A 26,807-nucleotide genomic window follows, 5' to 3' on the forward strand; every position below is an offset into this window, starting at 1 on the left:
ATAGTTGAGCCTAAAATCTACCCCAGCTCCATCACCCCCATTGATGAGCCTAGAATCTACTCCAGCTCCATCAGCCCCATTGATGAGCTCAGAATCTACCCTAGCTACATCACCCCATAGATGAGCCCAGAATCTACCCCAGCTCCATCACCCCCATAGATGAGCCTAGAATCTACCCCAGCTACATCACCCCCATAAATGAGCCCAGAATCTACCCCAGCTTAATTAACCCCATTGATGAGCCTAGAATCTAGCCCAGCTCCAGCACCCCCATAGATGAGCTCAGAATGTAACCCTGCTCCATCAACCCTATAGATGAGCCCAGAATCTACCCTAGCTCCATCATCACCACCACCACAGATGAGCCAAGAATCTACCCCAGCTCTATCCCCCCATAGATGAGTCCAGAATTTTCCCCAGCTCCATCACCCCCATAGATGAGCCCAGAATCTACCCCAGCTCCATTACACCCATAGATGAGCCCAGAATCTACCCCAGCTCTATCACACCCATTGATGAGCCCAGAATCTACCCCAGCTCCATCACCCCCATAGATGAGCTCAGAATCTACCCCAGCTCCATCATCCCCATAGATGAGCCCAGAATCTACCCCAGCTCCATTACCCCTATTGATGAGCTCAGAATCTACCCCAGCTCCATCACCTCTATAGATGAGCCCAAAATCTACCCCAGCTCCATCACCCTCATTGATGAGCCCAGAATCTGCCCAGCTCCATCATCCTCATAGATGAGCCCAGAATATACCCCTGCTCCATCACCCCCATGGATGACTCCAGAATATACCCCAGCTCCATCACCCTCATAGATGAGTTCAGAATCTACCCCGGCTCCATCACCCTCATAGATAAGCCCAGTATCTACTCTAGCTCCATTACACCTATAGATGAGCCCAGAATTTACCCTTAACTCCATCACCCCCATAGATGAGCCGAGAATCTATGCCAGCCCCATCACCCCCATAGCTGAGCCCCAAATCTTCCCCAGCTCCATCACCCCCATTGATAAGCCTAGGATCTACGCCAGCTCCATCACCCCCATAGATAAGCCCAGAATATACCCCAGCTTCATCACCTCCATAGATGATCCCAGAATCTAGTCCAGCTCCTTCATCCCATAGACGAGCACAAAATCTACCCACTCCAGCTCAAAGATAAGCCCAGGATCTACCCCAGCTCCATCACCCAACAGATGATCCCAGAATATACCCCAGCTCCATCATCTCACAGAGTAGCCTGGAACTTACCCCGAGCTCCTTCATCCCACAGATGCCCAGAATCTACAGCCACCTGTATGACCCTATAGCAGTATCTTCCCCCAGCTCCATCACTCTCATAGATGAGCTCAGAATCAATCTTCAGCTCTATCACCCCAAAGATAACCCCAGGATCTACCCCAGCTCCAATATCATGAATATGAGCCTAGAATGTATTCTCAGCTCTATCACCCCTGCAGAAGAGCCCAGTATCTAACCCCAGCTTCTTCACCTTCACATAAGAGCCTAGAATCTGCCTCAGCTCCTTCATCCCCATAGACGAGCACAGAATCTACCCCCACCTCCATCACCTCTCTAGAAGGGTCCAGAATCTTTCCCCAGCTCCATCACATCCATAGATTAGCCCAGAATCTACCCCACGCTCTATCACCCCCAAAGATAAACCCAAGATCTACCCAGCTTTATCACCCCAAATATAAACCCAAGATCTACCCCGGCCCCATCACCCCAGATGATCCCAGAATTTGCCCAGCTCCATTATCTCACAGAAGAGCCTGGAATTTACCACTAGCTCCTTCATCCCACAGATGAGCCCAGAATCTCCCCCCAGTTCCATCATCCTGAAGATGAGCCCAAAATCTATCCTTAGCTCTATCACTCCCGCAGATGAGCCCAGAATCTACCCCAGCTCCAGCACCCCACAGAGGAGCCTAGAGTCTCTCTTCAGCTCAATCACCCTGAAGATGAGCCTAGAATCTATTCCCAGCTTCATCACTGCAACAAATTAGCCTAAAATCTACCCCATCTCCATCACCTCAACAGAAGAGCCAAGACTCTACACCAGCTCCATCACCCCACAGATGAGCCCAGAAGCTCCTCCTAGCTCTATCACCCCAAAGATAAGCCCAGGATCTGTCTTCAGTTTTATCACCCCTGCAGAAGAGCTCAGAATCTACTCCCAGCTCCATCACTTCCACAGATGAGACTAGAATCTACCCCCAGCTCCATCACCCTGAAAATGACCTAGAATCTACTCCAGATCCATCACCCTGAAAATGACCCAGAATCTACTCCAGATCCATCACTCCCACAGATGAGACTAGAATCTAATCCTAATTCCATCACCTGAAGATGAGTCCAGAATCTTCCCCCAGCTCCATTCATGAAATCACCTAGATCTTCGTTTCTGGACAGTAGATTGTGTAGAGGTCTCTGCACGTAAATGTAGCTCTCTCCCCTGCCAAACAGGCCATGTAAACAGGTGCCAGGGATGGTGCCAGTAGGAGCTGTGCACTAGATGGTAGGTGGTTCATCAAGCCTTGCACTGACTCCTGCACCTATGGATGGTAATAAGAGTGAAGTCTGGAGAGGTGGGGAGGGGGCAGATCTTACAGCTATGGCTACTTTCACACTGGCGTTTCTGGGTCCGCTTGTGAGATCTGTTTCAGGGCTCTCACAAGCGGCACAAAACGGATCAGTTCAGCCCCAATGCATTCTGAATGGATAAGGATCCGTTCAGAATGCATCAATTTGGCTGCGTTTTGCGTTTTTTTCAGACGGTCACTAAAATGCAGCTTGCAGCGTTTTGGTGACCGTCTGACTATGCGGACCCAAACGGATCCGTCTTGACTTACAATTTAAGTCAATGGGGACGGATCCGTTTTTCACTGACACAATGTGGTGCAATTGAAAACGGATCCGTCCCCTATTGACTTTCAATGTGAGTCAAGACGGATCCGTTTTGACTTAGACTTTTTTTCCAATGGATAATGCAAACGGATCCGTTATTAAGGGATACAAGCGTTTGCATTATTGGTGCGGATCCGTCTGTGCAGATACAAGACGGATACGCACAAAACGCGAGTGTGAAAGTAGCCTATCATACCACACTTCAGGGTGGGGAACAGTTTAACCATGCTAGTAATGAACAGTGCTCTCTTGTGGCCATGTCATCCTCTAGACAGATCCTCATGTCCATAGTGTCTCATTATGCATCATGGTGACAGGAAAGGATAAGATATCAGGCAGTGGAGGAGAAGGCTCGAAGCACAATATTCTGACCCCAAACATAGATGTCATCCATTCACTTACCATAAGTGTGACTCCAAAAACAATTCTCTGAGAGTTACTAACAGTTCATAGTGACCTTTGAGAGGACAAGTAACAGCTGAGAATTTGAAATTCATTGATCATATATATCATATGCCTCAGAATCCCTTAATAACACCAGGTCATTGTTAGGTCCATCATTCACTGCTGATTACTCTTTATCAGGGTCACATCTCCAGTTATACGATACACAGCTCCAAATTCCCTCCATAGAAATAGTCTATCTGCCTGCAGACACCATTATAGGGAGCTCATGAACTTACTGCATACAAATATACACAGCCATCACTAGAGGGAGGTCAGGAGATTTACTACATACAGATATATACAGCCACCACTAGAGGGAGCTCAGGAGATTACTGCATACAGATATATACAGCCACCACTAGAGGGAGCTCAGGAGATTACTGCATACAGATATATACAGTCACCACTAGAGAGAGCTCAGGAGATTACTGCATACAGATATATACAGCCACCACTAGGGGGAGCTCAGGAGATTACTACATACAGATATATACAGCCACCACTAGAGGGAGCTCAGGACATTACTGCATACAGATATATACAGCCACCACTGAAGGGAGATCAGGAGATTACTGCATACAGATATATACAGCCACCACTAGAGGGAGCTCAGGAGATTACTACATACAGATATATACAGCCACCACTAGAGGGAACTCAGGAGATTACTACATACAGATATATACAGACAACACTAGAGGGAGCTCAGGAGATTACTACATACAGATATATACAGCCACTACTAGAGGGAGCTCAGGAAATTACTAAATACAGATTTATACAGCCACCATTAGAGAGAGCTCAGGAGATTACTGCATACAGATATATACAGCCACCACTAGAGGGAGCTCAGGAGATTACTACATACAGATATATACAGCCACCACTAGAGGGAGCTCAGGAGATTACTACATACAGATATATACAGCCACCATTAGAGAGAGCTCAGGAGATTACTGCATACAGATATATACAGCCACCACTAGAGGGAGCTCAGGAGATTACTACATACAGATATATACAGCCACCACTAGAGGGATCTCTGGAGATTACTACATACAGATATATACAGCCACCACTAGAGGGAGCTCAGGAGATTACTACATACAGAAATATACAGCCACCACTAGAGGAAGCTCAGGAAATTACTGCATACAGATATACAGTACAGACCAAAAGTTTGGACACACCTTCTCATTCAAAGAGTTTTCTTTATTTTCATGACTATGAAAATTGTAGATTCACACTGAAGGCATCAAAACTATGAATTAACACATGTGGAATTATATACATAACAAACAAATGTGAAACAACTGAAAATATATCATATTCTAGGTTCTTCAAAGTAGCCACCTTTTGCTTTGATTACTGCTTTGCACACTCTTGGCATTCTCTTGATGAGCTTCAAGAGGTAGTCCCCTGAAATGGTTTTCACTTCACAGGTGTGCCCTGTCAGGTTTAATAAGTGGGATTTCTTGCCTTATAAATGGGGTTGGGACCAACAGTTGCGTTGAGGAGAAGTCAGGTGGATACACAACTGATAGTCCTACTGAATAGACTGTTAGAATTGGTATTATGGCAAGAAAAAAGCAGCTAAGTAAAGAAAAACGAGTGGCCATCATTAATTTAACAAATGAAGGTCAGTCAGTCAGCCGAAAAATTGGGAAAACTTTGAAAGTAAGGGCTATTTGACCATGAAGGAGAGTGATGGGGTGCTGCGCCAGATGACTTGGCCTCCACAGTCACCGGACCTGAACCCAATCGAGATGGTTTGTGGTGAGCTGGACCGCAGAGTGAAGGCAAAAGGGCCAACAAGTGCTAAGCATCTCTGGGAACTCCTTCAAGACTGTTGGAAGACCATTTCAGGTGACTACCTCTTGAAGCTCATCAAGAGAATGCCAAGAGTGTGCAAAGCAGTAATCAAAGCAAAACGTGGCTACTTTGAAGAACCTAGAATATGACATATTTTCGGTTGTTTCACACTTGTTTGTTATGTATATAATTCCACATGTGTTAATTCATAGTTTTGATGCCTTCATAGTCATGAAAATAAAGAAAACTCTTTGAATGAGAAGGTGTGTCCAAACTTTTGGTCTGTACTGTATACAGCCACCACAAGAGGGAGCTCAGGAGATTACTACATACAGATATAAACAGCCACCACTAGAGGGAGCTCAGGAGATTACTGCATACAGATATATACAGCCACCACTAGAGGGAGCTCAGGAAATTACTGCATACAGATATATACAGCCACCACTAGAGGGAGCTCAGGGGATTACTACATACAGATATATACAGCCACCACTAGAGGGAGCTCAGAAGATTACTACATACAGATATATACAGCCACCACTAGAGGGAGCTCAGGAGATTACTACATACAGATATAAACAGCCACCACTAGAGGGAGCTCAGGAGATTACTGCATACAGATATATACAGCCACCACTAGAGGGAGCTCAGGAAATTACTGCATACAGATATATACAGCCACCACTAGAGGGAGCTCAGGGGATTACTACATACAGATATATACAGCCACCACTAGAGGGAGCTCAGGAGATTACTGCGTAAAGATATATACAGCCACCACTAGAGGGAGCTCAGGAGATTACTACATACAGATATATACAGCCACCACTAGAGGGAGCTCAGGAGATTACTACATACAGATATATACAGCCACCACTAGCGGGAGCTAAGGAGATTACTACATACAGATATATACAGCCACCACTAGAGGGAGCTCAGGAGATTACTACATACAGATATATACATCCACCACTAGAGGGAACTCAGGAGATTACTGCATACAGATATATACAGCCACCACTAGAGGGAGCTCAGGAGATTACTACATACAGATATATACATCCACCACTAGAGGGAACTCAGGAGATTACTGCATACAGATATATACAGCCACCACTAGCGGGAGCTAAGGAGATTACTACATACAGATATATACAGCCACCACTAGAGGGAGCTCAGGAGATTACTACATACAGATATATACATCCACCACTAGAGGGAACTCAGGAGATTACTGCATACAGATATATACAGCCACCACTAGAGGGAGCTCAGGAGATTACTACATACAGATATATACAGCCACCACTAGAGGGATCTCTGGAGATTACTACATACAGATATATACAGCCACCACTAGAGGGAGCTCAGGAGATTACTACATACAGAAATATACAGCCACCACTAGAGGAAGCTCAGGAAATTACTGCATACAGATATACAGTACAGACCAAAAGTTTGGACACACCTTCTCATTCAAAGAGTTTTCTTTATTTTCATGACTATGAAAATTGTAGATTCACACTGAAGGCATCAAAACTATGAATTAACACATGTGGAATTATATACATAACAAACAAATGTGAAACAACTGAAAATATATCATATTCTAGGTTCTTCAAAGTAGCCACCTTTTGCTTTGATTACTGCTTTGCACACTCTTGGCATTCTCTTGATGAGCTTCAAGAGGTAGTCCCCTGAAATGGTTTTCACTTCACAGGTGTGCCCTGTCAGGTTTAATAAGTGGGATTTCTTGCCTTATAAATGGGGTTGGGACCAACAGTTGCGTTGAGGAGAAGTCAGGTGGATACACAACTGATAGTCCTACTGAATAGACTGTTAGAATTGGTATTATGGCAAGAAAAAAGCAGCTAAGTAAAGAAAAAACGAGTGGCCATCATTAATTTAACAAATGAAGGTCAGTCAGTCAGCCGAAAAATTGGGAAAACTTTGAAAGTAAGGGCTATTTGACCATGAAGGAGAGTGATGGGGTGCTGCGCCAGATGACTTGGCCTCCACAGTCACTGGACCTGAACCCAATCGAGATGGTTTGTGGTGAGCTGGACCGCAGAGTGAAGGCAAAAGGGCCAACAAGTGCTAAGCATCTCTGGGAACTCCTTCAAGACTGTTGGAAGACCATTTCAGGTGACTACCTCTTGAAGCTCATCAAGAGAATGCCAAGAGTGTGCAAAGCAGTAATCAAAGCAAAACGTGGCTACTTTGAAGAACCTAGAATATGACATATTTTCGGTTGTTTCACACTTGTTTGTTATGTATATAATTCCACATGTGTTAATTCATAGTTTTGATGCCTTCATAGTCATGAAAATAAAGAAAACTCTTTGAATGAGAAGGTGTGTCCAAACTTTTGGTCTGTACTGTATACAGCCACCACAAGAGGGAGCTCAGGAGATTACTACATACAGATATAAACAGCCACCACTAGAGGGAGCTCAGGAGATTACTGCATACAGATATATACAGCCACCACTAGAGGGAGCTCAGGAAATTACTGCATACAGATATATACAGCCACCACTAGAGGGAGCTCAGGGGATTACTACATACAGATATATACAGCCACCACTAGAGGGAGCTCAGAAGATTACTACATACAGATATATACAGCCACCACTAGAGGGAGCTCAGGAGATTACTACATACAGATATAAACAGCCACCACTAGAGGGAGCTCAGGAGATTACTGCATACAGATATATACAGCCACCACTAGAGGGAGCTCAGGAAATTACTGCATACAGATATATACAGCCACCACTAGAGGGAGCTCAGGGGATTACTACATACAGATATATACAGCCACCACTAGAGGGAGCTCAGGAGATTACTGCGTAAAGATATATACAGCCACCACTAGAGGGAGCTCAGGAGATTACTACATACAGATATATACAGCCACCACTAGAGGGAGCTCAGGAGATTACTACATACAGATATATACAGCCACCACTAGCGGGAGCTAAGGAGATTACTACATACAGATATATACAGCCACCACTAGAGGGAGCTCAGGAGATTACTACATACAGATATATACATCCACCACTAGAGGGAACTCAGGAGATTACTGCATACAGATATATACAGCCACCACTAGAGGGAGCTCAGGAGATTACTACATACAGATATATACATCCACCACTAGAGGGAACTCAGGAGATTACTGCATACAGATATATACAGCCACCACTAGCGGGAGCTAAGGAGATTACTACATACAGATATATACAGCCACCACTAGAGGGAGCTCAGGAGATTACTACATACAGATATATACATCCACCACTAGAGGGAACTCAGGAGATTACTGCATACAGATATATACAGCCACCACTAGAGGGAGCTCAGGAGATTACTACATACAGATATATACAGCCACCACTAGAGGGATCTCTGGAGATTACTACATACAGATATATACAGCCACCACTAGAGGGAGCTCAGGAGATTACTACATACAGAAATATACAGCCACCACTAGAGGAAGCTCAGGAAATTACTGCATACAGATATACAGTACAGACCAAAAGTTTGGACACACCTTCTCATTCAAAGAGTTTTCTTTATTTTCATGACTATGAAAATTGTAGATTCACACTGAAGGCATCAAAACTATGAATTAACACATGTGGAATTATATACATAACAAACAAATGTGAAACAACTGAAAATATATCATATTCTAGGTTCTTCAAAGTAGCCACCTTTTGCTTTGATTACTGCTTTGCACACTCTTGGCATTCTCTTGATGAGCTTCAAGAGGTAGTCCCCTGAAATGGTTTTCACTTCACAGGTGTGCCCTGTCAGGTTTAATAAGTGGGATTTCTTGCCTTATAAATGGGGTTGGGACCAACAGTTGCGTTGAGGAGAAGTCAGGTGGATACACAACTGATAGTCCTACTGAATAGACTGTTAGAATTGGTATTATGGCAAGAAAAAAGCAGCTAAGTAAAGAAAAACGAGTGGCCATCATTAATTTAACAAATGAAGGTCAGTCAGTCAGCCGAAAAATTGGGAAAACTTTGAAAGTAAGGGCTATTTGACCATGAAGGAGAGTGATGGGGTGCTGCGCCAGATGACTTGGCCTCCACAGTCACCGGACCTGAACCCAATCGAGATGGTTTGTGGTGAGCTGGACCGCAGAGTGAAGGCAAAAGGGCCAACAAGTGCTAAGCATCTCTGGGAACTCCTTCAAGACTGTTGGAAGACCATTTCAGGTGACTACCTCTTGAAGCTCATCAAGAGAATGCCAAGAGTGTGCAAAGCAGTAATCAAAGCAAAACGTGGCTACTTTGAAGAACCTAGAATATGACATATTTTCGGTTGTTTCACACTTGTTTGTTATGTATATAATTCCACATGTGTTAATTCATAGTTTTGATGCCTTCATAGTCATGAAAATAAAGAAAACTCTTTGAATGAGAAGGTGTGTCCAAACTTTTGGTCTGTACTGTATACAGCCACCACAAGAGGGAGCTCAGAAGATTGCCACAACTAGAGGGAGCTCTGGAGATTAATACATACAGATATATACAGCCAACACTAGAGGGAGCTCAGAAGATTACTGCATAGAGATATATAAAGCCACCACAAGAGGGAGCTCAGGAGATTACTACATACAAATGCATACAGCCACCACTAGAGGGAGCTCAGATGATTACTACATACAAATGTATACAGCCACCACTAGAGGGAGCTCAGATGATTACTACATACAGATATATACAGCCACCACTAGAGGGAGCTAAGTAGATTACTACATACAGATAAAAACAGCAACCACTAGAGGGAGCTCAGAAGATTACTACATACAGATATATAAAGCCCCCACTAGAGGGAGCTCAGGAGATTACTACATACAGATATATACATCCACCACTAGAGGGAGCTCAGGAGATTACTACATACAGATATAAACAGCCACCACTAGAGGGAGCTGAGGAGATTACTACATACAGATATATACAGACACCACTAGAGAGAGCTCAGGAGATTACTGCATACAGATATATACAGGCACCACTAGAGGAAGCTCAGAAGATTACTACATACAGATATATACAGCAACCACTAGAGGGAGCTCAGGAGATTACTACATACAGATATAAATAGCCACCACTAGAGGGAGCTGAGGAGATTACTACATACAGATATATACAGCCACCACTAGAGGGAGCTCAGGAGATTACTACATACAGATATATACAGCCACCACTAGAGGGAGCTCAGGAGATTACTACATACAGATATATACAGCCACCACTAGAGGGAGCTCAGGAGATTACTACATACAGATATATACAGACACCACTAGAGAGAGCTCAGGAGATTACTGCATACAGATATATACAGGCACCACTAGAGGAAACTCAGAAGATTACTACATACAGATATATACAGCCACCACTAGAGGGAGCTCAGGAGATTACTACATACAGATATAAACAGCCACCACTAGAGGGAGCTCAGGAGATTACTGCATACAGATATATACAGCCACCACTAGAGGGAGCTCAGGAAATTACTGCATACAGATATATACAGCCACCACTAGAGGGAGCTCAGGGGATTACTACATACAGATATATACAGCCACCACTAGAGGGAGCTCAGGAGATTACTGCGTAAAGATATATACAGCCACCACTAGAGGGAGCTCAGGAGATTACTACATACAGATATATACAGCCACCACTAGAGGGAGCTCAGGAGATTACTACATACAGATATATACAGCCACCACTAGCGGGAGCTAAGGAGATTACTACATACAGATATATACAGCCACCACTAGAGGGAGCTCAGGAGATTACTACATACAGATATATACATCCACCACTAGAGGGAACTCAGGAGATTACTGCATACAGATATATACAGCCACCACTAGAGGGAGCTCAGGAGATTACTACATACAGATATATACATCCACCACTAGAGGGAACTCAGGAGATTACTGCATACAGATATATACAGCCACCACTAGCGGGAGCTAAGGAGATTACTACATACAGATATATACAGCCACCACTAGAGGGAGCTCAGGAGATTACTACATACAGATATATACATCCACCACTAGAGGGAACTCAGGAGATTACTGCATACAGATATATACAGCCACCACTAGAGGGAGCTCAGGAGATTACTACATACAGATATATACAGCCACCACTAGAAGGAGCTGAGGAGATTACTGCATACAGATATATACAGCCACCACTAGAGGGAGCTCAGGAGATTACTGCATACAGATATATACAGCCACCACTAGCGGGAGCTAAGGAGATTACTACATACAGATATATACAGCCACCACTAGAAGGAGCTGAGGAGATTACTGCATACAGATATATACAGCCACCACCAGAGGGAGCTCAGGAGATTACTGCATTCAGATATATACAGCCACCACTAGAGGGAGCTCAGGAGATTACTACATACAGATAAATAGAGCCACCACTACAGGGAGCTGAGTAGATTACTAAATACAGATATATACAGCCACCACTAGAGGGAGCTAAGGAGATTACTACATACAGATATATACAGGCACCCCTAGAAGGAGCTCAAATGATTACTACATGCAAAAATATTCCACTAAAGGGAGCTCAGGAGATTAGTGCATACAGATATGTACTGCCACTACTAAACGGAGGTCAGGAGATTATAATCTGTATGCAGTGAGCTTCCTCTAGTGGTGGCTCTATAATCTGTATGTAGTGAGCTCCCTCTAGTGGTGACTGTATACTCTGTATGTAGTGAGCTCCCCCTAGTGGTGACTGTATAACCTGTATGTAGTGAGCTCCCTCTAGTGATGGCTGTATAATCTGAATGTAGTGAGCTCCCTCTAGTGGTGGCTGTATAATCTGTATGTAGTGAGCTCCCCCTAGTGGTGGCTGTATAATCTGTGTGTAGTGAGCTCCCTCTAGTGGTGGCTGTATAATCTGTAAGGAGTGAGCTCCCTCTAGTGGTGGCTGTATAATCTGTATGTAGTGAGCTCCCCCTAGTGGTGTCCGTATTATCTGTATGTAGTGAGCTCCCTCTAGTGGTGACTGTATAATCTGTATGTAGTGAGCTCCCTCTAGTGGTGACTGTATAATCTGTATGTAGTGAGCTCCCTCTAGTGGTGGCTGTATAATCTGTATGTAGTGAGCTGCCTCTAGTGGTGACTGTATAATCTGTATGTAGTGAGCTCCCTCTAGTGGTGGCTGTATAATCTGTATGTAGTGAGCTCCCCCTAGTGGTGGCTGTATGATCTGTATGTAGTGAGCTCCCTCTAGTGGTGGCTGTATAATCTGTATGTAGTGAGCTCCCCCTAGCGGTGGCTGTATAATCTGTGTGTAGTGAGCTCCCTCTAGTGGTGGCTGTATTATCTGTGTGTAGTGAGCTCCCCCTAGTGGTGGCTGTATTATCTGTGTGTAGTGAGCTCCCTCTAGTGGTGGCTGTATAATCTGTGTGTAGTGAGCTTCCCCTAGTGGTGGCTGTAATATCTGTGTGTAGTGAGCTCTCCCTAGTGGTGGCTGTATAACCTGTATGTAGTGAGCTCCCTCTAGTGGTGACTGTATTATCTGTATGTAGTGAGCTCCCTCTAGTGGTGGCTGTATAATCTGTATGTAGTGAGCTCCCTCTAGTGGTGGCTGTAATATCTGTGTGTAGTGAGCTCTCCCTAGTGGTGGCTGTATAATCTGTATGTAGTGAGCTCCCCCTAGTGGTGTCCATATTATCTGTGTGTAGTGAGCTCCCTCTAGTGGTGGCTGTATAATCTGTGTGTAGTGAGCTCCCCTAGTGGTGGCTGTATAATCTGTATGTAGTGATCTCCCTCTAGTGGTGACTGTATAATCTGTATGTAGTGAGCTCCCCCTAGTGGTGGCTGTATAATCTGTATGTAGTGAGCTCCCCCTAGTGGTGACTGTATAATCTGTGTGTAGTGAGCTGCCCTTAATGGCCCCATTTCTTTTTTTTAGTTGTACTAGTCCTTCCTGCCAACAGGTTCCTTTTGAAATGACATGAAATATGTGAAGTCCCTGGGATCCAGTAACATATTACACATTCAAATATGAGAAAATATACAGAGGGGAGCAGTGAAGGAGCTGGGGGTGGGGGTTTTAGCCAGATGGATGTGTGGTGTATAGCGGCAGATTAGTGCTTTGTACTGTGCAGGATAAAGACCTCCTGGCTGCGGGGGTCCGTGGCTGAGGGTCCAGCTTAAAAGGCATTGCAGGATATTCTGGGACATTTGTGTACACCCGGTAGGTGATGTGTGGGAGGAAAGAAGGTGAGACCGAGTCCTTCTAGAATTTCCCAAGAACCGAACACTTTCAGCCAGGAACCTGACCACAGCAGAGAATCCCAGTGGCCGCCCTGGAGATGAGTGCGAGGTGGATGCCTGTCCTATAGACTCTATGGGGTCCCTGCAATGTGTCCATGTGTCAGTCCCTCCGTGTCACCTGCAATCACACATAGCATAAAGAAGTTTGTACCCCTCCCCCCCATTCCCTGAAGTCTGACCTGACTGAAGAACCAGTCTGAAAGTTACATAGTGGAAGAAGCAGGGTCCCAGCAGCACAGAGAATTTCAGGAGAGGAGTGTGCAGATCTTGTGGAGGTCACAGAGTGAGAGTTACATAGTAGAAGGAGCAGGGTCCCCAGCAGCACAGAGGATTTCAGGAGAGGAATGAGTGGAATTTGAATGAGAAGCTCAGTAGTCCATGCCTGGCTTATTCTATGGCTCTAGTAGTGGACAGTGCACTGGTTGCCGCTCTTCCTCCTCTCAGATGCGCTGATGTTTTATGTCTCATCCGGGTTGTGTGTCTCTATGGCGCTACATGTTGGGAGGGGGCAGAATAGGGGATTGTTCTAAGCAGCGAGAGTTAAATGATCCGGGAGATTCTGGTACATAATGTTCGATTGAAGGCAACAGAGTTCTGTGGAGCTCACAGTCCCCATCACTTAGTTTATTTCTTTTTGCACTGATATAGCGATACTATATTCTGCAGCACCTTACAGACATCAGCATCATCCAACTGTCCCCAATGGGGCTCACAATCTAAGGTCCATATCAGTCTGTCATCTCCAGCGCTGTGCTTAGATATCATTGTAATACAACAGTGACCATTCCAGGGGGCAATAATATATCCAACAAAGATAGTGCTGTCTCCCTCACTTTTTCCATATATGATGTAGGTACAGATAGCACTGCCTCCCTGTCTCTCCCTGTAAATGATGTAGGTACAGATAGCACTGCCTCCCTGTCTCTCCCTGTAGATGATGTAGATACAGATATCACTGCGTCCCTGTCTCTCCCTGTAAATGATGTAGGTACAGATAGTACTGCCTCCCGGTTTCCCTGTAAATGATGTAGGTACAGATATTACTGCCTCCCTGTCTCTCCCTGTATATGATGTAGGTACAGATAGTACTGCCTCGCTGTAAATGATGTAGATACAGATAGTACTGCCTCGCTGTAAATGATGTAGGTACAGATAGTGCTGCCTCCCTGTCTCTCCCTGTAAATGATAAAAAGGTACAGATAGTACTGCCTCTTTGTAAATGATAGAGGTACAGATAGTACTGTTTCCCTGTCTCTCCCTGTAAATGACATAGATACAGATAGCACTGCCTCCCTGTCTCTCCCTGTAAATGATGTAGGTACAGATAGTGCTGCCTCCCTGTCTCTTCCTGTAAATTATGTAGGTACAGATAGTACTGCCTTTCTGTCTCCCTATAAATGATGTAGATACAGATATCACTGCCTCCCTATAAATGATGTAGATACAGATATCACTGCCTCCCTGTCTCTCCTTTTATATGATGTAGGTACAGATAGTACTGCCTTCCTGTCTCTCCCTGTAAATGATAAAGAGGTAAAGATAGCACTGCCTCCTTGTAAATGATGTAGGTACAGATAGTACTGCCCCCTTGTCTCTCCCTGTAAATGTTGTAGGTACAGATAGTACTGCCTCCTTGTCTCTCCCTGTAAATGTTGTAGGTACAGATAGTACTGCCTCCCTGTAAATTATGTAGGTACAGATAGTACTGTCTCTCCCTGTAAATAACCTAGATACAGATAGTACTGCCTCCCTGTCTCTCCCTGTAAATGATGTAGGTACAGACAGTACTGCTTCCCTGTGTCTACCTCTAAATGATGTAGATACAGATAGTACTGCCTCTCTGTGTCTCCCAATAAATTATGTAGATACTGATATTACTGCCTCCCTGTGTCTCCTTGTATATGATATAGATGCAGATAGTACTGCCTCCCTGTAAATGATAAAGAGGTAATGATAGCACTGCCTCCTTGTAAATGATGTAGGTACAGATAGTACTGCCCCCTTGTCTCTCCCTGTAAATGATGCAGTTACAGATAGTACTGCCTCCTTATCTCTCCCTGTAAATGTTGTAGGTACAGATAGTACTGCCTCCCTGTAAATGATGTAGGTACAGATAGTACTGTCTCTCTATCTCTCCCTGTAAATTACCTAAATAAAGATAGTACTACCTCCCCATCTCTTCCTGTAAATGATGTAGGTACAGATAGTACTTCCTCCCTGTGTCTACCTCTAAATGATGTAGATACAGATAGTACTGCCTCCCTGTGTCTCCCAATAAATTATGTAGATACTGATATCACTGCCTCCCTGTGTCTCCTTGTATTTAATATAGATGCAGATAGTACTGCCTCCTTGTCTCTCCCTGTAAATGTTGTAGGTACAGATAGTACTGCCTGCCTGTAAATGATGTAGGTACAGATAGTACGGTCTCTCTGTCTCTCCCTGTAAATTACCTAGACACAGATAGTACTGCCTCCCTGTCTCTCCCTGTAAATGTTGTAGGTACAGATAGTACTGCCTCCCTGTAAATGATGTAGGTACAGATATTACTACCTCCCTGTCTCTCCCTGTAAATGATGTAGGTACAGATAGTGCTGCCTCCCTGTCTCTTCCTGTAAATTATGTAGGTACAGATAGTACTGCCTTTCTGTCTCCCTATAAATGATGTAGATACAGATATCACTGCCTCCCTATAAATGATGTAGATACAGATATCACTGCCTCCCTGTCTCTCCTTTTATATGATGTAGGTACAGATAGTACTGCCTTCCTGTCTCTCCCTGTAAATGATAAAGAGGTAAAGATAGCACTGCCTCCTTGTAAATGATGTAGGTACAGATAGTACTGATTCCCTGTCTCTCCCTGTAAGTGATAAAGAGGTAAATATAGCACTGCCTCCTTGTAAATGATGTAGGTACAGATAGTACTGCCCCCTTGTCTCTCCCTGTAAATGTTGTAGGTACAGATAGTACTGCCTCCTTGTCTCTCCCTGTAAATGTTGTAGGTACAGATAGTACTGTCTCTCCCTGTAAATAACCTAGATACAGATAGTACTGCCTCCCTGTCTCTCCCTGTAAATGATGTAGGTACAGATAGTACTGCTTCCCTGTGTCTACCTCTAAATGATGTAGATACAGATAGTACTGCCTCTCTGTGTCTCCCAATATATTATTAGATACTGATATTACTGCCTCCCTGTGTCTCCTTGTATATGATATAGATGCAGATAGTACTGCCTCCCTGTAAATGATAAAGAGGTAATGATAGCACTGCCTCCTTGTAAATGATTCCCTGTCTCTCCCTGTAAATGATGCAGTTACAGATAGTACTGCCTCCTTATCTCTCCCTGTAAATGTTGTAGGTACAGATAGTACTGCCTCCCTGTAAATGATGTAGGTACAGATAGTACTATCTCTCTATCTCTCCCTGTAAATTACCTAGATACAGATAGTACTGCCTCCCCATCTCTTCCTGTAAATGATGTAGGTACAGATAGTACTTCCTCCTTGTCTCTCCCTGTAAATGTTGTAGGTACAGATAGTACTGCCTCCTTGTAAATGATGTAGGTACAGATAGTTCTGTCTCTCCCTGTAAATTACCTAGATACAGATAGTACTGCCTCCCCATCTCTTCCTGTAAATGATGTAGGTACAGATAGTACTTCCTCCCTGTGTCTACCTCTAAATGATGTAGATACAGATAGTACTGCCTCCCTGTGTCTCCCAATAAATTATGTAGATACTGATATCACTGCCCCCCTGTGTCTCCTTGTATATGATATAGATGCAGATAGTACTGCCTCCTTGTCTCTCTCTGTAAATGTTGTAGGTACAGATAGTACTGCCTCCCTGTAAATGATGTAGGTACAGATAGTACTGCCTCCCTGTCTCTCCCTGTACATGTTGTAGGTACAGATAGTACTGCCTCCTTGTAAATGATGTAGGTACAGATAGTTCTGTCTCTCCCTGTAAATTACCTAGATACAGATAGTACTGCCTCCCTGTCTCTCCCTGTAAATGATGTATGTACAGCTAGTACTGCCTCCTTGTCTCTCCCTGTATATGATGTAGGTACAGATATCACTGCCTCCCTGTGTCTCCTTGTATATGATGTAGATACAGATAGTACTGCCTCCCTGTGTCTCCTTGTATATGATGTAGATGCAGATAGTACTGCCTCCTTGTCTCTCCCTGTATATGATGTAGATACTGATATCACTGCCTCCCTGTGTCTCCTTGTATATGATGTAGATGCAGATAGTACTGCCTCCTTGTCTCTCCCTGTATATGATGTAGATACTGATATCACTGCCTCCCTGTGTCTCCTTGTATATGATGTAGATGCAGATAGTACTGCCTCCTTGTCTCTCCCTGTATATGATGTAGATACTGATATCACTGCCTCCCTGTGTCTCCTTGTATATGATGTAGATGCAGATAGTACTGCCTCCTTGTAGACCGGTGTAGTTTATGTACAGTGAATGATATGAGGTAAAGAAGCTAGTTTCTCTTGTGTCTTTCACCACTTGTAGCTTTGACCTTTCTCTCTGTCTCTCTCTTTCTCTCTACTCAGGATAAAGGAGCAGGATTCATTCTTGGTTCCTCTATGCCTTCTCCTGTTCTCCAGCAGTTCCTGAAGTGACTTCTCAGTATTTTATTCCTACATTTCACAGTCCTGGTTGAGCCAATGGCTAACCTCTTCTGGACGCTGTTCTTGCTTCCTGTCTTTAGCACTGAGAAAAGCAGCAAAATCCCCAGACCGGAGATCCGTTTTGAAGGTGATTTGGTCATAGGAGGCCTCTTTCCAGTCCATGAGAAAGGGGGCCCTGGATCTGAGTGTGGACGCATGAACGAGCATCGGGGCTTGCAGCGGCTGGAGGCCATGCTTTTTGCTTTAGATGCCATTAACAAGGACCCCAGAATTCTTCCAGGACTTAAACTGGGAGCGCACATTTTGGACACATGCTCCAAAGATACCTATGCCCTAGAGCAAGCCTTGGAGTTGGTGCGAGGATCCTTGACTCGGGGTGATGGTCCTCAGTACATCTGCCCGGATGGATCCTATGCTATCCATGGGGATACACTCACAGCGATCAGTGGAGTCATTGGAGGCTCTTATAGTGATGTCTCTATACAGGTAAATGCATGGAAGAACATCTGTGCTGGTGCATTTCATGCATAGAGACGAGGCCTCCGTCACATGAAGTTGATTTTCTGGCACCTCAGCAGATACTAGAGGGCCTCCTCTTCATTAAAGGGATTGTCTGGTTAACAACATGTATTTTTATAACCACTTTAGAGAGTTCTAAGTTAATTGTGGCTTCCGCTATGGAGAACAATTATCTATTAGCCAAGGTAGAGAGTGGCCACCAACAAGGTCTCTCTGTAGGACCATACATTACATAGAGAACCCAGTGATTTCTATATGTACTATGTAATACTTCATTTCTCCTGTGGGGGCACTGCAGGGGAATCAAACACTCGAGAGGACGATTAGTGACTGTCCTGAGGGGCTGACCTGGCCAACGCCATCAGATTCAACATAATACCAAGGCTATTGTCATAGAAGGTTGTTGGTATGGTGTCTGCTGAGATCAGCCTAGGGCCAACCTTTAGGGGATAAGAGAAGTATCTGTTCAGGGATGGTTGTCAGAGGCAGGACATTGTTAATGGAAACAGAACCCAGAATAATGTGAATGTCATTGACTGAAACTGTCAGAAAATCCCCATCATGGACTTTTATGTGCCAGGGTTAAGCCAAAGACCAGTCCCATAAGTGAGACAGTCAGAGTTGTCTTAGGTCCAGACACTCACAGACTCCAGGTTTTCTCTCATTGAACATTTCTAGGAAGAACATCAGCCATATTTGTAATCTCTTTTAGGGACCACCCTACGATCAGAGACAGCAGCTTCCTTCTTCATGGCATGGTGACAGGAGTGACTATAGGAGGAGGGGGGTACAGTGGTCCCTCAAGACACAATGGCCTCAGGATACAACATTTTCAACATACAATGGTCTTTTCTGACCCATCGTCAGTTGAAACTAGATTCAACATACAATGTTTTAGACTCAGATCCAACCAATCAAGGCCACTTCTCTGGTAAAATATCTGGTATTAGTTGCGAGTTAGCAGCCATTCCTGACTGTTATATGTAAGGACTTGCTTTCTCTCTCTTAGTTATCTGCTTATTTCTCTTAAATCTTCACTTTCTCTTATCTTGGATGACATTTTGGGGCTTTGGAACCAATTACTCAACTTACAATGGTTTCAACATACAATGGTTTTCCTGGAACCAATTAATATTGTAACTTGAGGGACCTCTGCATATATTAATTAATGTGTTGAAACATTGATCCAATAGAAATCTGGGGGGCAAAGCTATAGAATGTGCAAAGGTCACACTTGCACTTGGTTCCTTGGGAGCCCGAAGGCTTTTCTAGGCCATGAAAAGACACCAGTTTTATGGAGGTGTGTGGTAGTTGGGCGGCATTACACACCGCTTCATGTTACACCAGAAGGCTCTCACTCTTGTTTCTATAAACATGGGTTCTGGCCCTTTTTTTCCTGAGGGGCCCGGTGAAGCTACATAAGGTGTACTTGCAGGGTACCCATTCTCCTCTGGCCTTCATATTGACTTTATATTGGGCGTTTCTTGCACCTTGCACACAGACAGGCATTTAAGAATAGTTGCACGGTTATTTAGGGACCTTGTGACTTCTCTGGTGATATCGTTGTCTCCATGCTATACCCCAACTCATATTTTCTCCATTCTCCCAGGTTGCCAACCTCCTGAGGCTCTTCCAGATCCCACAGATCAGTTACGCCTCTACAAGTGCCAAGCTGAGTGACAAGACCCGTTATGACTTCTTTGCCCGCACTGTTCCTCCTGACTTCTTCCAAGCCAAGGCCATGGCAGAGATCCTACGCTTCTTCAACTGGACCTATGTGTCTACTGTTGCATCTGAAGGGGATTATGGTGAGACTGGCATTGAAGCCTTCGAGCAGGAGGCAAGGGCTCGTAATATTTGCATTGCTACCTCCGAAAAGGTTGGGCGCTCCATGAACAAGAAGACCTTTACCAGTGTAATCAAAGCCCTCCAGCAGAAACCTAGTGCCCGGGTTATCGTGCTCTTCACCAAGATTGAGGATGCCCGAGAACTTCTGGCTGCTGCCCAGCAACTCAACGTTTCCTTTATGTGGGTGGCGAGCGATGGTTGGGGAGCACTGGAGAGCGTGGTGTCCGGGAGTGAGGAGGTGGCTGAAGGCGCCATCACCATTGAGCTGGCATCGTACCCGCTGTTTGAGTTCTCAAGATATTTCCAGTCTTTACATCCACTCAATAACACTCGAAATCCGTTCTTCAAGGAATTCTGGGAGAATAAGTTTCAGTGCCGGCTCAATTCTTCAGACTGCATGAAGCATTCCCTGCAAGACGTCAAATTCGAGCAAGAATCCAAGATCATGTTTGTGGTGAATGCTGTTTACGCTATTGCTCACGCCCTGCACAACATGCACCAGACCCTGTGCCCCAACGCCAGCAGCATGTGCCCCTTTATGAACCCAATCAATGGACGCCGCTTCTACCGGGATTACATCCTGAACGTGAAGTTCGATGGTGAGCAGATTCTACGATGTTCAGATTCCTTTGCAGTGTCCTCATCTGTAGACTGTTTAACGTCACTTTACGTCTGACATTTTCCAAAACGTCCTGAAATAACGCCTAGAACTGTTGATCAACAAGAGCTGCCAATAATAGCATTCTCTGCTTGCTGTCAGTGAATGGGAGGCTCATGTAATGCAGAACATAATCTTCACAAGTTTTCAACCTCTGAATGTAAACAAGAAAGCTTCCATTCACTGACAGCAAAAAAAGGAAACACACAGTATGTTACAAAGTTGCATAATTAACGCTACCTTTTCACACCCGCGTTTGGTGCGGATCCGTTCAGATAATACAAGCGTCTGCATTCGTTCAGAACGGATCCGTTTGTATTATCTTTAACATAACCAAAACGGATCCGTCTTGAACACCATTGAAAGTCAGTGGAGGACGGATCCGTTTTCTATTGTGTCATAGAAAACTGATCGGTCCCCGTTGACTTACATTGTGCGCCAGGACGGCTGAGTTTCGTCAGACGGACACCAAAACGCTGCAAGCGGCATCCATAGCGGAATGGAGACGTAACGGAGGCGAACTGATGCGTTCTGAGCGGATCCTTATCCATTCAGAATGCATTAGGGCAAAACTGAACCGTTTTGGACCGCTGAGCCCTGAACGGATCTCAGAAACGGAAAGCCAAACCGCGGGTGTGAGAGTAGCCTGGAGAGGCCCATTAGAACATTTCTCCTCCAGGGTGTCTTAGGACAGCTTTCCAATATGCGGCTCTCCGGCTGTTTCAGAACCAAATTCCTAGCATCCTCTGACAGCTGGAATGAGCATGCTGGGAGTTGTAGTTTTGCAACAGCTGTTGAGCCACCGGTTGGAGATGTAACGGGCGGTCTGCTGACTTGGCTCTGGATTGGGAGTCTCATCATCCGCACGCTGTGTCTTCGTCCTGCTTAGTTCAGACCCTTGTTACCATAAGCAGTGTCTCTAACGAGTCTTCTGTTTTCCTTCAGCTCCGTTCCCTCCTCCGGACACTCACAGCATTGTGAGATTTGACAAGTTTGGTGATGGAATAGGTCGTTACAACATCTTCTGCTTCCAGAAAACAAATGGACAATACCGCTACCAGAAAGTCGGCTACTGGGCTGAGGAGCTGACGCTCAATACCAGCCGGATCCCATGGGCGCTCAGCTCGGTGCCTGTGTCTCAGTGCAGTGACCCTTGCAAGAAAAATGAGGTGAAGAGCATGCAGCCTGGAGATGTCTGCTGCTGGATCTGCATCCCCTGCCAGCCACACGAGTACCTCCTCGATGAGTTCACTTGTAAGGACTGTGGCCTGGGGTACTGGCCCAATGCGGACCTCAAAGACTGCTTCGAGCTTCCTCAGGAGTACATCCGCTGGAGTGATGCCTGGGCCCTGGGGCCCGTCTGCCTCTCCTGCCTGGGTCTACTCTCCACCCTGTTTGTGATTTGGATGTTTGTTCAGAATAATAATACGCCCGTCGTGAAGGCCTCAGGGCGAGAGCTCTGTTACATCCTGCTGATTGGAGTGCTGCTCTGCTATGCCATGACCTTCATCTTCATTGCCAAGCCATCCACCGGTGTTTGCACGCTTCGTCGTCTAGGGCTCGGCACGTCCTTTGCTATTTGCTACTCGGCTCTGTTGACAAAAACCAACCGGATTGCCCGCATCTTCAATGGTGCACAAGATGGGGTGCAGAGACCTCGCTTCATAAGTCCGGCCTCCCAGGTCGGGATTTGCATGGCGCTCATCTCCTGCCAGCTGCTTGTGGTGCTGGGGTGGCTGCTTCTCGAGCCGGCTGGGACTCGCAAGGACACGGCCCCTGATAAGCGATACGTGGTAACACTGAAGTGTAATAGTGGTGACAGCAGCATGTTGGTGTCCCTCTCCTACAACGTCCTCCTGGTTCTGCTCTGCACCCTCTATGCATTCAAGACCAGGAAGTGTCCCGAGAACTTTAACGAAGCCAAATTCATTGGGTTCACCATGTACACCACCTGCATCATCTGGCTCGCCTTCCTGCCCATCTTCTATGTCACCTCAAGTGATTACAGGGTGAGGACCCCCTAAATGAATACAGACCCCAGATCAGACCCTAAAAACAAACACAGACCCCTAGATAAATACAGACACATACACAGAGCAGCTCACTGCCTCCTCCTCCTCCTCCTCTATGCAGCTACATTCACTGGTTTGAGGACCTTCCCAGACGGTGATGTGACTGCAGGTCCTTCAAACGTAAAAGGTCCAGCACAAGATTTGTGTTATAGGAATCATCTTAGTTTTATCAAGGTTTTTGCCATGATTTACTGCAATAATGCAGCAGTTGTGTCTTGAGCATTGCACCTTCCGATCTTTGCTGCAAGGTCATGCCCTAGGTGGGCACCTACCCTTGTCTATCCCTCATCCATCCCCTGCCCTTCAGACGCCAGGTTCTGGATGCACCTGCTAACGCTGCCCCTTATAGCCATACTCCTTTATTCAGAGGGACTGTAATAGGGCAGCACTTCCTGCGCTGGATCACAGGTTTGGGGAGTATCATGCAGCATCCCTCCATTCCTTGTAGGTCACTTGCTGCGCTCTCATATCTTCTTCATCTGCGCTCTAAGTCTTTCACCCCTCTTGTCCGTGGTGCATCCACCATCTTCCAGAAACACCTCACTGCTGCTCACCTCCAGCATCTTCCTCTATATCTAAAAGATGCCAAGTGCAACCTCCCAATGGTCCCCTCAGAATGTCCATTTAGGGTGTCACAATTTGGATTAGTGCAGTCCAAGGGTTGGGAATGCGACCTGGTGACAGTTAACACATAGCATGCCCTCAAGGGGGGATAGTTTTGCGCCCCCTTGACTTGTTTCAGCTGGAACATTCAATCTTGATATACATGTCAACTATAGGAGGTGCCCCCATACTATGCCTCATACCAGCTCATGTGCTGCCCAATGCAGATCCAACGTCTGCTGCTTGTATCTGTCCTCAGGTGATCAAACATTGTATCTGCTCCCAGGTATGATGATACATTGTATCTGCTCCCAGGTATGATGATATATTGTATCTGCTCCCAGGTATGATGATATATTGTATCTGCTCCCAGGTATGATGATATATTGTATCTGCTCCCAGGTATGATGATACATTGTATCTGCTCTCAGGTGTGATGATACATTGTATCTGCTCTCAGGTGTGATATATTGTATCTGCTCCCAGGTGTGATAATATATTGTATCTGCTCCCAGGTATGATGATACATTGTATCTGCTCTCAGGTGTGATATATTGTATCTGCTCCCAAGTATGATGATACATTGTATCTGCTCTCAGCTGTGATGATATATTGTATCTGCTGCCAAGTATGATGATACATTGTATCTGCTCTCAGCTGTGATGATATATTGTATCTGCTCCCAGGTATGACAATACATTGTATCTGCTCCCAGGTGTGATATATTGTATCTGTCCTCAGGTGTGATCATACATTGTATCTGCTCCCAGGTATGATGATACATTGTATCTGCTCCCAGGTATGATGATATATTGTATCTGCTCCTAGGTATGATGATGCATTGTATCTGTCCTCAGGTGTGATCATACATTGTATCTGCTCCCAGGTATGATGATACATTGTATCTGCTCTCGGGTGTGATGATACATTGTATCTGCTCTCAGGTGTGATATATTGTATCTGCTCCCAAGTATGATGATACATTGTATCTGCTCTCAGGTGTGATGATATATTGTATCTGCTGCCAAGTATGATGATACATTGTATCTGCTTTCTGGTGTTATGATACATTGTATCTGCTCTCAGTTGTGATGATACAACGTATCTGCCCCCAGGTATGATGATATACTGTATCTGTCCTCAGCCGATAACATATTGTATCTGTTGGCAGTTGATGATACATTGTATCTGTTGTCAGTTCATAACACATTGTATCTGCTCTCAGGTGATGATACATTGTGTCTGCTCTCAGCTGATAACACATTGTATCTGTTGTCAGTTGATGATACATTGTATCTGTTGTCAGTTCATAACACAATGTATCTGCTCCCAGGTGATGATACATTGTGTCTGCCAGATACGGGCTCCGCTGTAGGTGGGTGAATCGTGCAGGATTTCTGTGTCTATAAGGCTTTTCTCTGGTTGATTCCTGTATTATACCATGAGGATGATGAGAGTTTTTTCCTGTTGTGACCAGTATATGAATTCTCTTCCATTGTGTCCTCGGTTTCAGGTTCAGACGACCACCCTGTGCGTGTCGGTCAGTCTCAGTGGCTCTGTTGTCCTAGGATGTCTGTTTACTCCAAAGATCCACATAATAATGTTCCAGCCACAGAAAAATGTCACTAGCCACCGCAGTGCCACCAACCGCTTCAGTGCCACCGGGGCAGGAGGGTCGCGTGGTGAGTATGAGGGGCGTTGCCCCAGTAAATATTCAGGGGGGTCAGTAAACGTGATATCAGCCCCTGAGCCGTCCGGTGCAAACACTGCCCAACTATTCTGCTCTTCAACATGGATGGCACCACATGGGGGTCGTCCTCCAGCTATAGATATCAGTATACAGAGATGCATCGGGGCCACATATTTGAGGTCTGGACCGGGCGTCTGGAGACCACTGAGCAGTAGTAATATAAGAAAAGTTCTATCTGGCCCAATGCTTGTACCTATAGTCGGGGGGCAGTAGCAGGGCTTCCGGGGCATGTAGTTACAGATCAGCTGAGGACATGGTATTCTTCAGCTAGAAGATGGAGAGATGCAGGACGAGCCCCCCGACCCCCTCCCAAGCTGCATTAGCTCTTAGGCTGAAGGGTCTTTATTATTCGGTCCTGGCGCAGACGGCGAATCCCTATAGCGAGGTCCCATATGCTGCTGCTATTAACCACAGGTCAGATGTGGAGCAATGCAGATGGAGGACCACAAGCCCCTTCTCCATTGTCCTTTCCTCTGCTCCTCCTGCCCGTGATGCCCCAGGGACCCTTTTAATGGCTTGATTTAAATTCACGACCTTAGAGAAGCCGCTGGCATCCCATTAACCTGCAGAGACTCTGCGTCCTCTCTAACGAGGGAGTTAACGAAGTGCTCATTAATGCTTCTCCCTACAGTAGTACCAAAGTAGTCTAATAAATCTGCAGCAACAACCCCATAGAAAACCTAAAGAAACACCAGTCTGCCCCCATAAAGCAGCTGGAGAGGGTCCGGGGACGCTGCAATAACTGAATTGTGTTTGCAGGTTCCACCGTCCAGTACGTCCCCACGGTGTGCAATGGCCGTGAAGTGGTTGACTCTACGACCTCGTCCCTCTGATGTGGAGAGAAGGCCGGAGCTGATGATGTCATGATGACATCATGGAAGGTCAGGCCTCAAGGATCCTGCAGGAAGTGTCTGGAGAGACTGAGCCGGTCATCTGTAGAGACCACCAGGAATGGCTGCTTAGGTTCTTTGGTCTTGCAGGACACCAAACCTTCATTATGTCTCCTCGCACAAACCTATTGATGCTGGCCCTAAAATGATACAGGCCATGAGGAACATGGGGGCCCCATGAGGAGTACGGACCCCCAGACAAAGAAGACGATGAGGCGGCAGGAAGGCGTTCAGCTCCTTAAAGTGTGACTATATACAGGACAAATGGCTGAGAAATCC

At 45.3% G+C, this 26,807-nt stretch overlaps 1 protein-coding gene across 1 annotated transcript in view; it reads left to right on the forward strand.

The window, feature by feature from the left end:
* GRM2 (glutamate metabotropic receptor 2) overlaps positions 1–26,471 on the forward strand; it is an 80,292-nt gene extending 53,821 nt beyond the window's left edge. The window contains exons 4-7 of the mRNA XM_040408037.1: positions 20,317–21,154; positions 22,159–23,222; positions 25,402–25,570; positions 26,398–26,471. Coding sequence (XP_040263971.1) covers positions 20,317–21,154; positions 22,159–23,222; positions 25,402–25,570; positions 26,398–26,471 — 2,145 coding nt within the window. The remainder of the gene's footprint in view (positions 1–20,316; positions 21,155–22,158; positions 23,223–25,401; positions 25,571–26,397) is intronic.
* The last annotated feature ends 336 nt before the right edge of the window (positions 26,472–26,807 follow it).

Source organism: Bufo bufo, chromosome 9 (genome assembly GCF_905171765.1).
Source record: "Bufo bufo chromosome 9, aBufBuf1.1, whole genome shotgun sequence".
Lineage (NCBI taxonomy): Eukaryota > Metazoa > Chordata > Amphibia > Anura > Bufonidae > Bufo > Bufo bufo.